Source organism: Terrapene carolina, unplaced genomic scaffold (assembly GCF_002925995.2).
Source record: "Terrapene carolina triunguis isolate 2854851 unplaced genomic scaffold, T_m_triunguis-2.0 Scaffold96, whole genome shotgun sequence".
NCBI classification, from domain to species: domain Eukaryota; kingdom Metazoa; phylum Chordata; order Testudines; family Emydidae; genus Terrapene; species Terrapene triunguis.
The window spans coordinates 74081754-74095398 of NW_020664447.1; the positions used below are offsets into that span (position 1 = coordinate 74081754).

The 13645-nt window shown below is 43.2% G+C and overlaps 1 protein-coding gene across 1 annotated transcript in view; it reads left to right on the forward strand.

The window, feature by feature from the left end:
• The first annotated feature begins 3756 nt into the window (after nucleotides 1-3756).
• The window catches only part of PPP4R4 (protein phosphatase 4 regulatory subunit 4), a 108808-nt gene continuing 98919 nt past the window's right edge, over nucleotides 3757-13645 (forward strand). Inside the window, exons 1-2 of the mRNA XM_024197128.1 lie at nucleotides 3757-4054; nucleotides 4554-4627. Coding sequence (XP_024052896.1) covers nucleotides 3965-4054; nucleotides 4554-4627 — 164 coding nt within the window. The 5' untranslated portion in view covers nucleotides 3757-3964. The remainder of the gene's footprint in view (nucleotides 4055-4553; nucleotides 4628-13645) is intronic.

Genomic DNA, 13645 nt, shown 5'->3' on the forward strand with positions numbered 1-13645 from the left:
CTCCTATAGTCCATTCTGCTACCTTCTGTAGTTCCTTTCTCCACTTCTGTATACTCTGATTTGCTTTTCCTTCTGCTCAATATTAGAGTCAGGCATGGAGATTACAAGAGCATCTCCCAGTCATCATCCCCGCCCCCAGATTCCTAGTTTAAAGCTCTTGTATTAAGTTATGCCAACCTGCATCCCAGACATCTATTATCCTTTCTACTCAATTCAGGTGGAGTCCATCCCATGAGAACAGACTTCTATCATGAATGCCTCCCTATGATCGAGCATCCCAAAGCCCTCCTTATAGCACCATTGCCTGAGCCATCTGTTGATCATCATAATCTTGTCTTGCCTTTGCTCTCCTTCTCTAGTGATAGGTAGAATCCCACTGATGTTCACCTGGGCCTCTGTTACTTTAAGCATCTTCTCCAGCCTGATGTAGTCTTCCTTGATGCATCCCAGTGAGAATGTAGCAGTATCATTTGTTTCCATGTGAAGCACAAACCGTGGTTCTTTTCTGCTCCCATTAGGATCTTCTTCAGCATCAGGTCCCCATCCTGTATCTTAGATACCGGCAGACAACACACCCTTCTGTTCTTCAACTCAGCTCTGGTGACAGGTCTATCTGCTCTTTTTAGTAGAGAGTCCCAATTAAATCAACTAGTGATTCTCAAGCCTTCCCACCTCTCTTTTTTTTTTCTTGCTGCAAGTCTTTTTGTCTTCTCTTCTCACTTCCAATCTTCTGTGAGTGTGATGGAGGAGAGAGCCCTGACAGTTTGGCAATTTGCCCATCAGCCATATCTAAAAACAGGATGCTATTATTTCAAAATAATATTGAATATTCTTTCTCTCCACCCAAATATGTATCTGTCAGGCAGAATGATAAATTTTACTGTAAGTTGAGAGTACTTATAAAAATCAAGCAGTACAATAATAAACTCTGCCTTATTATTGTATGATTAAGTATGAACAGTATCTAACCAGAGCCAAGGGAAAAAATTAAATAAGGAGCTGAATAGTACAAGGTATTATTACTGGAGATCCCTTCCATTCTCCATTGCAGACCTGGTGCCAAGTCCCGTTTATCTGAAGATAAATTCCTTGAATGGAGATTAATTTTAAGGGAGCTTTTAAAAGCTTCTAGCATAAAAGGAATTTGCTGCATATTTCATGACACGCTTTCACAAACATTTCTGAAAATCTGATCTCACTCATAAAGGTCTATTTTGAAATAGACCAGACATTGGGCTTTTTATTGGGACACTCCGGTGTGAGATGGAAGAACAGCCCTGACATAGGAGGAAGAGGGCTTATGAATAAGGCTATGACTTAGTCGGGTATTTTTAGTAAAAGTCATGGACAGGTCATGGGCAATAAACAAAAGTTCACGGCCTGTGACCTGTCCATGTCTTATATTAAAAATACCGGTGATTAAAATTGCGGGGGGTGGGGGGACGGCACTGGGCCACTGCTGGGGGATGTCTGTGAGGGGTGCTGCTGGGGGGGGAGCATCCGGGGCCAGTGGCACCAGCTGCCCGGGCCAGTAGACCGCAGCTACTCCAGTCAGCGGGCCAGCTGGCTGGGGACCGCTGCCCGGGCCAGCAGACAGTGGCTGCTCTGGCTGGCCAGCCAGAGACCACTGAAGGGGGTCATCAGAGCAGCAGCTGGTGTGGCTGTCCACTGGGCCACTCCAGGAGTGGCTGGTGTGACTGTCCCAGGGGCCACCTGAGCAGCTGGCCCCAGAGTCAGCCACACACCCTGCAGAAGTCACGGAGGTCGTGGAAGTGATGGATTCTGTGATTTTCATGACCTCTGTGACAGACACAGAGCCCTACTTGTGAGGAACACTCTGACGTTGAAAATAAGAATGGCCATACTGGGTCAGACCAATGGCCTAGCTAGCTCAGTATCCTGCCTTCCAACAGTGACTGGTGCTAGATGTTTCAGAGGGAATGAACAGAACAGGGAAATTTATTGAGTGACCCAGTCCCTATGGTCCTGCCCTAGCTTCTGGCAGTCCAAGATTTAGGGACACCCAGAGCATGGGACACTAGATGTGTGATGGAGGAGTACTGACATTGGGGGGAAGAAGGGTATGATGGGTCAGAGCTGTGCCATTGGGGACATGAGTCCTATTGCTGGTGGTGGAGTGATCTATAATATATAATATAATATACGACAGCCCTCATGCTCTATGTGTGTGCATGTGTTGGAGGAGAGAGCCCTGGTGTGTTGTGTGTGTGTGTGGGAAGAGAGCCCCCACACTGGGGTGTGTGTGTGTGATGGAAGAGAGAGCTCTCACACTGTGTGTGTGTATGTGAAAGAGAGATGGAGGAGAGAGCTTTGACACTGGATATGAGGGGGGTGTGACATGGAGGAGAGCCGTGAAATAGGGGTGTGTGATGGTGGAGAGCTCTGACGTTATTTGTGTGTGGTTGTGAGGTGTGTGATGGAGGTGAGAGCCTTGACACTGTGTGTGTGTGTGTGTGTGTGAGAGAGAGAGAGGTGGGGGAGGGAGGAGGAAAGAGCCCTGACATTTTTCTTGGCGGGGAGGGGGACTTAGACAATGTGTGGGGGGAAGGAGGATGAGACCGAACGAGGAAAGAGCCCCGACACGGTGCGTGTGTGAATGTGAGATGGCGGAGAGAGCTCTGACACTGGGGTGCGTGAGGGAGAAGAACCCAGACACAGGTGTGTGTGGGTGTGCGCTAGAGGAGAGCCCCGTCATCGGGTGTGGGTGATATGGAGGCGAGCCCTGACACAGGGCTGGGGGTGGGTGTGAGATAGACGAGAGCCCTGCCATCGGGTGTGAGGAGAGCCTTGACACGGGGCTGTGTGAGACAAGCGGGAGCCCCGCTCCTGGCCGGCGGGGGTCGCCTCTCTCCTGGAGATCGAGCCCTGGCATTCCGGGGTGACCTGCGGCGGGGTGGTGCCGCCGGCGCCCCTCCCCGTATCCCCCAGCGCGTTTGGATATTGCCGTGCTCGGGCAACTCTTTTGCTCCGCGAAGGCTGCTGTAGCGGCGCGTTGCCCCGGCGACCAGCTCCGCGGTGCTGGGGGCGGCTCCTGCCCTGCTCTCGGTCGTTGAGCGGCGGCTCTGCGCTTCGCGGGGGCCTCGCCGGAGAAGGGAGCGCAGCCCGGCGCCTGGAAAGCCACTGTCCTGCCCGAGGGCCGTCCCGGGGCGATGGCACCGCATCCCCCTCACTGATGACCTACCCTGGCGGATAACGACCCGGGGCTCCGGGGATGCGCAAGGGGAGCGGGGCCTAATCGCGCCCGCCAACACCTCCTCTTGGAGGAACTGCTCCCCATCCACCGCTCTTGGGGGGCCTGCGGCAGAAGGACCAACTGCCCCCCAACCTGCCCCGTTTCGGGGACTTGCCCCCATCTGCCCCCTTTACGTGGAGGCTCCACAAACAACTGCGCCCTTCAACCCGATCCCTTGAGGGGGCGACACCCACGGGCTGCTGCCTACCGGAGGAGAGGGGCCGCCGCCCCCGGCATAGCTTGCCTCCTCCTCCGCCTCCCCCCAGCCTGAAGACAAGAGCATCACTTCTGCGTGGAGGAGAAAGTCGAAGCAACCGCCCCCCTTCAACCTACAGCAGGGCACGCGGAGCAAAGGGTGGGAATATGCTGGTGCCTGCCGCTCCCTGCAGACGCTGGAGGGACTAAGGGAAGTAAAGCAGCTGGAGAAAGTTTCCTTCCAGGAGGTTGTGTTGAGAGTGGAGTGATGCTCACAGAGAAGCAGCAGTAGGTTGTGCTGGTGCCGCATTGTGTTTGCTGAGGCCCCTCCTGGGTGGTGTGGGCTCAGCAGCTTCCTATGAGGAAGAGGCAGTCATTGCTCGACACTCAAGTGCATCGGTGGAAGGGGGTGTTGCGTGGACTCCTCTCCTACTGAATGCAATGTGAGGCTTGGATGGATCATGGTTTGCCAAGGGCTGTAGTTATTACGTGCATCCTTTAATCATCTCCTCCAAAATGGATTTTAGTCAGAACAATTTATTTGGGTACATAGAAGACCTGCAGGAACTTACTATTATAGAAAGGCCGGTGCGCAGGAGTTTAAAGGTATATACTTTAAAACCAGAATGATGCTTTAAAATCCATCTGGAATTATTTCAGGCTTGTATTTGTGCATAGCTGGCTGCTCAGGCAGCACCTTATTTTTAAAAATTATTTTCAGTTGTGGTGAAATTAACATCCTTGAATTCTGTTTAGTAAAGCCTTAATGTTTCTAGGTATAAACAAAAACGTAAGGAAGAAAAAATAGAGAAAAGGTAGTTGATGTTTACAGTAACTTTCATATGTCTATGTTAATTATAAATATGCATGAAATATATATTATAAGAATAACTGTTAGAACAGAATCTTATTAGAGTCACTAACATATTTCTGGCTAAAGATTTATCTGACTGTATTTTAAGCCTTATTTGAGATTGTAAGGGTTAAATTCCTATTAACCATGTAATTATCTCTGGAGGTTGGGAGAAAGGGTTGTTATAAGACAACTAAAACAGGGAAATAGTAAGGTATTTTAAAATCATATTTTGTATTTCATACTTGATAGACACCAGAAGAAATAGAGAGATTGACAGTTGATGAAGAACTCAATGATATTGAAAGGGCTGTATATCTACTCAGGTATGACCTAAAATATTGTTGTGAAATGTTGCTGTCCATATTGACAACATCCAGTTTTTATTTTAGTCCCCTATTTCTGTTACCTTGTGTTTTCTGTCTCTAATGTTTCTTGGTTTTATTCTTCTTACTGTTTGGATGATTACAAATAGAGGCAAGATAAAATAGGTGTGTTACCCTATCATTTTGTTAAACTTACACAAACTGGCATTGGATAGTATACCCCTATAGACCTACAAGTGTTTATTTGCTGAGTAAATTCCTGAGATGGCCCTCTCCATTAATGAGTTGTACTTCATATATTTTTTTTCTGAGTGTTGGTATTAAAGAGAGCCATCAGTGACTAACTTCATATTCACTCTATAGCAAGAGCAATGATTATGCAGACATGGAACAGAGCTGTTTGAGTTTATTGCATGCTTCTTGGCAGTATAAAGAGGGGTACTGTTTGAGAGATCAGTCTCACAGTCCTAAGAAAATACTGTGTAACAGATTATTTTAATATTTAACTATGCTTTTGTTTCTCATTTTACCCTCCTCTTCCAGTTCCCTAAAGTGTCTAGTTACTGTTGCTTAATTGTTTTAAATTATAATTGTTTCAAACCCAGATCTCTTTTGACTCTACTGCAGATGTCAACTTTGAGGGGATAAGTGTTCTGAAGGATTTTGATTTGAATACATATTTTTATACAATACTCAGTAATTGGAGAGCCAGCTGCTAGCTTTCTCCCAATTTATCTATCCGCTGTCTTTAGTGCTCTCTGAATCCATGCTTGTCTTCAAAATTTTCAGTATGTTTTTCAGTTCCCTAATTTTTTTTTTTTTTTGGTCTGGTCTGCTTGGCAGTATTGTTAGGCCTGCATTTTTGGCCATCTGCTGTACTTTTGGTAATAAATTTTAGCTATGGCTTATTTTTTAAATTTTGAATGTTCTAATTATTAAAGGTCTGATCTTGCAACGTTTACTAATGCAATTATGTGAGTTGTCCTATTGATTCCAATGGAAGTACAAGAGAATAGGGATCAGAGCTCTAGTTTGTAGTTATACAGTGTTTTAGGTCATTATCTCATAACAATCAGTAGTTTCTTTTCTGCATGATGGCAAAATTTTTTCTTCCTTTCACGATTAAAGATCATGTTTCCAACAATATGTCATTATTGGAACACTGTCTGGCTAAAGGGTAAGAAAAAGGCTCATTTTCATATCTTTCATTTTACTAGCTGCTTTTCAACCTGGCCTTGGACTCTTCTTGACTTTCTTTTCTCCTTTCTCTGTGACCTGCACAGCTGTTCCAGGGACATACTTTTTTGCCTTGAAAAGATGTTTGTATGTCTATCTAATTGTAGTCCTTATATTGTTGAAAGTAACTTTTATCTATACTTGATAAGCTTTTTTATGAAATGGTTTCTCATTGTAATAAAACTGTCCGGGGTATATATGTTTATCCAGTGGAAGCTTTTGTAATTTGATACTATGGAGGAAATTTCCCCTCTCATGCTGGGTGGGCTATAAGTGTGGGGAAAAAGAGCTGGAATGGCACCCAGCCTGTAGCAGAAGTGGCATCCTCTCTATATCACACAATGATGTATTTTTGTCTCCAATATTCTTATCTATTATATCACATTGTCTCTTCCCCCCGTCCCCACCTATTCCTCTTTGCCAGTGATGTCAGCTTCTCACCCCAAGGTCTGTGTACCTTCTTCTGTGCTGGTCCTTGCGCATAGGCACTGATACCTATGAAAAATTAATCAATTTAGTGAGGACTGGGTTGAGTTCTAGATGGAGATAGTTGATGCTTTGTCTGTTTATAATAATTTAAGAAATTCCATTTTTATGTGTGTATATATGTAAAAGTATATTTTATATTATGATTGTATCCCTCTTGCTCTATCTTTCCTATTGTCAACTTATCTTCTTAGGGCCCTGATCCAGCAAACACATACATGGATGCTTAACTTTACTAAAGTGAGTAGTTCTTGTTTGTACAACACCTAGCACAATAGGGCTCCAATCCTGCCTGAGGCATTTAGATGGCTACAATAATATAAATATTTGATAATAATAAAAAGCACCTGAAAGCGAGAGTCCTGTCTGAATCCTCACATTACAACATACATTAGTCTCTTAAAACAAAACAAACAATATTTTTTTATATTATTTCCTACATGCTAATGTAAGTTTTGTTGTGCTCAGTTATTTTTCTCAAGTCATTTGCTACTGAATCACTAGTCTGCAGTTAGATGTTGTCACCTTTCTTGTGGAGAACAGTAGTAACATTTTAGTTGTCTGAGATTTTTGATGCATGAATTACTTTATTTTCTGCTATTGAATTTCCCCCCATACTCTATGATGATGTCTTAATTCCTCAGCTTTCTTATCAGTCTCATCAGTCAGTGCCTTTTTTCAGGTCTTGTTATACTTGCTCTCTTCATATTTTAGGCAGAACTGATAGGAGTAACATTAATATGGGTTTGAAGTGCAGAACTGATGGTGGACTGTAAAGGGCAGGATTGATTTTTGGGCTGCAATTGCTAGGCAGGGAGCATGGGTAGATGTGTGGGTAATGAGACACTCCACACACTTTTTTTCAGGTTGCTTTAAGCACTGATTGTGTGTGTGTGTGTATAGTGCATAATATACTGGAGCCCCAATCCTTGATTGGAGCCTCTAGGTGCTACTGCAATTCAAATAACACTGATCTGCTTTTGGTGAGGTATTACTTTCATGAGGATGTTGTTTTATTTTAATTATAGTTTGATCACTGCCTGTGAACAGATTTTTGTTTTGTTGACTCAACAATACTGGTTTTTTTTTTTTTGTAACTTTGATTGTCTTGTCTACATTGTTTCTACAAAGGTTGCAGGTAAATCCTCCCTTACCCAAGTGACTTGAGAACAGTCAAATTTTGAAGAATGAAATTCTGGTGTTAAGGGGATGTTTTATAATTTCAGATAATCAGTGTTTTGGAGAACTGGGTTTGAATAACTGGTGTTACTTGTATTTTTAGAGCAATAATTGAAAGGCAGCACGGTCTAGTGCAGCCATGGGCAAACTACTGCCCGCCGGCCACATCCGGCCCATGGGACCGTCTTGCACGGCCCTTGAGCTCCCAGCTAGACTGTCCCTGCCCTAAGGAGCTTACAATCTAAGATTGATACAAGAGACAACAGATGGACATAGACAGACAAGAGAGCCCAGCTAAACAATGAGACTGTATTGGTCAGCATGATATGCAGTGATGGATTATGACTGTTAAAAGGTACATATTGTTTGTTGCAAAGATATATTGATTTGGTATTGGGATAGTATCTATCACTGGCATGCACACTGTTCTGTGATTATTTTCTGAAGCCTTCTGTGATAAATTTCCCTAGTGGTCTTACTTTACTGCATGTAGAGTATTATATTCAGCTACTCTGGTTTGTTTCTTTATGCTTGCTTATTTTTGAAAGCTTCCAGGACTTGCCATTTCTGTTGTATTGAAAACGACAGAGGAATAATATGTTATCAAGTTAGAAGGTTCAATTATTCACCCTTTTGGGAACATGCTTTGTAGTAGGAGGCATCTTGTCTCACAGTTTTAAAAAAATCACTATATTTTAGCAAAGCATTTAACACAGAAGATTATTGTAGACTAAGTAAAACCTGCTATAGATATGAAAGAATGCAACTCTTAGAACCTTAGCATGTTTATATAAGCACAATAACTGCTGCAGAAACACTACCTTATCACAGACATCTTAGATCAACTGGTGTATTTGCAAATTTTAGTGAACTTTTATAAATTTACATTGTTGCTAACATCAAGCAATTCAAAAATCATGAGATTTTACTAATAATAAATCTTGGGTTTTTTCTTTGCCTTCTGACTTTTCAGCTTTTAGGGCTCCTCTGCAACTGTGAGGGCTAGCACTTTACTTTTTGTTGTAGATGAGAGCTGAGATTTTCATTTAAGTGTACAGCTCCAGTAGCTGAAGATTTTAAGATAATTTCATTGCAAGTCTTGCAGTATTTGAGGTTATGAGAACTGGTAAAACTGCTTCAAAACATAGGACTTCACATTTTGTGGCCATGGTGCCTACACAGGATTTTGAAATATCCAATTGTTGGATTCAGCAGTGTAGCAAAATATTCTTTTATCTGCATCATTAAGCTGCAAATATTAACATTACAAACAAGACTTTCTTTCTCTTCACTCTTCCTTTATGTTCTTAGGCATGCTTGTGATTGTAGCCTAACAGCTTTTTGTTCTTATTTTGTAAACTGCAATTTAAATTATATTGAAGTTGAGTTATTGATCCATTTATTTGCATAAATTAGTTGTCTGACATTGTTTCTGTTATGCAAATAAATTCACTGATAAGAAGTTAGTGAAGCAAAAAATCCAAAAAGAGAACTTTTTTCTGAGTTAGTGCTAAGTAGCTTTTTTTAAATTCAGTCCTGTGAAAATATTATCTTTGCTTATATTGACTACTTTAAAATATTTTAAATGCAACAAACGAGTCTGTAAAAAGTCAAAGGTAATTAAATATTTGTCATATCTGAACTTTGAAAGGTAGTTGAGAGTGACTCAGCTATACAGAGTGGAGGGTAGCACCGTGCTCCTGAGAAGCCTTTTAACCCTGAGGATAGGGAAGAGGTAAAACTGTTGCAGACTCTCCCTGCTCTCACAGACATTGGATGGCCTTCTGTACAATCAGGAACTGGTGAGATGGAGTGGGGAAGATGGGGCAGCAGCTGTTCTGTACGCCACTATCCCCCTTGAGAGAGAGAAGCTTTCCAGGCTTGAGAGATAAAAGAGCTTCTAATAAAAAAATTAATGCTGCAGTGACATCTTTAGCCAAAGATATGGTTATTCCCTCAGAGGAAGACTTGTACAAATACCATATTGAATGGAAGGTAGAAAAAGAACTTGGCATCTAGATACCACTGTGATAAGATCACTAGAAATGTGTAAAACTCTGCGATGTTATTTCCCAAAGTTAACATTTTAGTGGTATTCTAAATTTAGATTTCAGAGCTCTTTCAAAACATACTCGCTTTTCCATATCAGCCTTTGGATAGAACTTGCCAGTCTGAGACCTAGCCTATGTTCTTCAGTACTTAGCCTTACCAGTCTTTGGAAAGATGGGACTACTGAGTCAAATGTCTCAATTTATTAAAACTTGCTTTCTCATGGCTGTCATGTCCACCAGAGTTTATGAAATCACTGCTCTCGCTGTAACTAACTCTGCTGTATCTTCCATAAGAAGATCATTTTAAGAACACACCTTTATTTGCCATTGAATGCTAGCTGTGGGGTACAAAGAGTAATTTAAATTGTGTTGAATGTCAAGTAATTTTATCTCCTCCCCAAATACTAAAAATATTTAGTCTAGAGAAACAAGAAATGATAGGCCAGCTCTTAGTAAGGGCACGTCTTCACTACCCGCTGGATCGGCGGGTAGCGATCAATCTATCGGGGATCGATTTATCGCATCTAGTGTAGACGCGATAAAATCGATCCCTGATCGCTCTGCCGTCGACTCCAGAACTCCACCGCAGCGAGAGGCGGAAGCGGAGTCAACGGGGGAGTGGCAGCGGTTGACTTGCCGCCGTCCTCACAGCCAGGTAAGTCGACCTAAAATACGCAACTTCAGCTACGCTATTCACGTAGCTGAAGTTGCATATCTTAGGTCGACACCCCCCTCCCCCTTAGTGTAGACCTAGCCTAATTGTCTCTCTTACTGACAATTTAGGGATGTTACTCCCATTCTTCTAATCACAGGGGGTCTTTTACATATCTTAGACTCATAGACTTTAAGGTCAGAAGGAGCCATCATGATCATCTAGTCTGACCTCTTGCACATTGCTGGCCACAGAACCTCACTCACCCACTCCTGAAATAGACTCCTAACGTCTGGCTGAGTTACTGAAGTCCTCAAAATAGAGACTTCAAGTTACAGAGAATTCACCATTTACACTAGTTTAAACCTGCAAGTGACCTGTGCCCCATGCTGCAAAGGAAGGTGAAAACCCTCTAGGGTCTCTGCCAATCTGATCCGGGGGCAATTCCTTCCCGATCCCAAATATGGGAATCAGTTAGACCCTGAGCATGTGGGCATGACCCACCAGGCAGATAACTGGCAAAGAATTTTCTGTAGTAACTCAGAGCCTCCCCATCTAGTGTCCCGTCTCCAGCCACTGGGGATTTTTGCTACTGGCAGATGCTGATGGGCCACGTGCCGTCGTAGGCAGTCCCTTCATACCATTCCCTCCATAAACTAATCAAGCTCAGTCTTGAAGCTAGTTAGGTTTTTTGCCCCCACAGCTTCTCTTGGAAGGCTGTTCCAGAACTTCACTCCTCTGATAGTTAGAAACTTTCCCTTAATTTCAAGCCTGAAGTTGTTGATGGCCAGTTTATAGCCATCTTATTTATACATTAGTGCTTAACTTAAATAACTCCTCTCTGTGATGGGTTTCTCCCCCCCCCCCAGGGTGCCACTTGGAACTGGGGTACCACTGAGCCCGCCTGACCCACCAGCCTGGGTTCCCTTTACACTGCACTGCTATGCAGCTTGTCAAGGCCTTTTCCAGGCTTCAGACTGCACTTTACCAGCACACATACAGGTAGGGACACATCCAGCTACAGCTATACACACAGATGCCAAGATCAGCTCTGCATGGGACAACTCAGCTAAGGAATTGCCTAGTACTCAAGTGCACACACCCCTCTAGAGGGTAAACCCAAAGTTGTACTGTCTTGCATTACACAGAGAACTGTACAGCATAAGCTCATGAAATTCGCTCCCTTCCCTCAATGTGGAGAGGGATATACACAGCTTTCTGCCCCAATTTATGATTTCCACACACATTGGTTTTAGAAAAAACAAAACAAGTTTATTAACTACAAGAGAGAGTTTTTAAGTGATTGTAAGGGACAGCAAACAGATCAAAGCAGATTACCTAGCAAATAAAACAAACATGCAATCTAAGCTTAGTATACTAAAGAAACAGGTTATAAGTAGCAAATTCTCACCCTAACTGTTGTTTTAGGTAGATTGCAGAGATCCTTGAAGCCGAGCTGCACTGGCTTGCAGCTTAAAACTCCAGATATTCCTTTCACAGGCGAGACAACTCTCTTGCTTGGGCTCAGCAGTTTTCCCCTAGTCCAGTCTTTTTCTTCTCAGGTGTTTCCCTCAGTCCTCTTTCTTGGGTGGTGAGTCAATGAAGAATGAACCACGATGATGTCAATCCCCTGCCTTAAATAGTTTTTACATATGGCAGGAATCCTTTGTCTCCCAGTGTGATTTCCATCCCCAGTCAGTGGAAAAATACTAATATTATCATGGAGTCCAGTACCAGGTGACTTGGTCACATGTCCCTGCAGCCATAACTCAGAGGCTGTTTGTAGCGTCCCCAGGAAGACTTCCTGGTGGGAGATTAGCATCTTCAATGACCTATTGTTTTCCCTAATGGCCCTTCCCAACTGTTGTCAGTAGCTACTGGTGTGGTGCTCTGCTCTCGTTCAATGATGATAACAGTCGGCTGCGTGCGTGTTCCCTCTGTGTGCTGCCCCGGCTCTGCGCAGATAGCTGACATAGCAAACCCCGAGAGAACCCCCAAAGACCACAGACTCTAGTAAGGTACGAAGGAACCCGAGCCAGGTTTATTGTCAAACGAAGCACAGTAATAGTTTCCCGTAGACTCTACAAGACATACTACGAATTTGTGCCCCCTGGCAATGGACCGGCTCAGTCAGTGGCAGGACTTTCCACTGCTCCCTAGGCCAGACAAAGATGCGCACTCTGGGACCTACTTTTATACAGTTACAGGACAGATTACTCATCCCTACTGACGTATTGAAGTACAGCCTCTTGACTCATTGGGGGCTGTCTCCTCCTTTGATCATGTTGTTTCAAACAGATCTATCCATCATGCTGTCCTTTTGACCCTGTCTTTAAGATGCACCTGCTTCTAGCAGTCCTCTTCTTGCCAACTTCTGTGAGTGGGGCCTGCCTCTGCCAGACTGGGCCTCTGACACAAGAGGTTATGTTTCAGGGTCTCATCTTACTACACCAACCGGCTATCCAGACTAATTTCATTCTGTCTAGTGCGCGTTCCCTAGGTGTAAACACATTTGTAATAGATGCATAGACAGTATTCCTAACTTGAGGTACAAAAATAATACATGCATACAAATAGGTTAATCATATTCAGTAAATTATATCCTTTCCAATGATATCTCATATGACCCATCTTGCATAAAATACATCTTAGTTATGCCATAATCATATCATAACCATATCTCTATGAAGAATATGGGGTGTAGTGTCTCACACTCCTTCCGTGGTATTTATCCCTCTTATGTATTTATAGAGAGCAATCATATTTCACCTCATCCTTCTTTTGGTTAGGCTAAACAAGCCAAGTTCTTTGAGTCTCCTCTCATAAGTTAGTTTTTCATTCCTTGGATCATCCTAGTAGCCCTTTTCCGCACCTTTTCCACTTTGAATTAATCTTTCTTAAACATGGGAGACCAGAATTGTACACGGTATTCCAGATAAGGTCTCACTAGTGCCTTGTATAAGGTTACTAGCACTTCCCTGTCTACTGAAATACCTTGCCTGATGCATCCTAGGACAGCATTAGGCTTTTTCATGGATCACATTGACGGATCATAGTCATCCTGTGATCAACCAATACACCCAGGTCTTTCTCCTCTCCTGTTGCTTCCAACTGATAAGTTCCTAAATGCATGACCTTGCACTTCGTACTATTAAATTTCATCCCATTTCTATTACTCCAGTTTACAAGGTCATCCAGTTCTTCTTGTATGATATTCTGGTTCTCCTCCTTATTGGCTATACCTCTCAACTTTGTGTCATCCACAAATTTTATTAGCACACTCACACTTTTTGTGCCAAGGTTATTAATGACAATGTTAAATCAGATTGGTCCCAAGAATGGTTCTTGAGGAATTCCAATAGTAACCTCTCTCCAACCTGACAGTTTACCTTTCAGTATGACCCATTGTAGTCT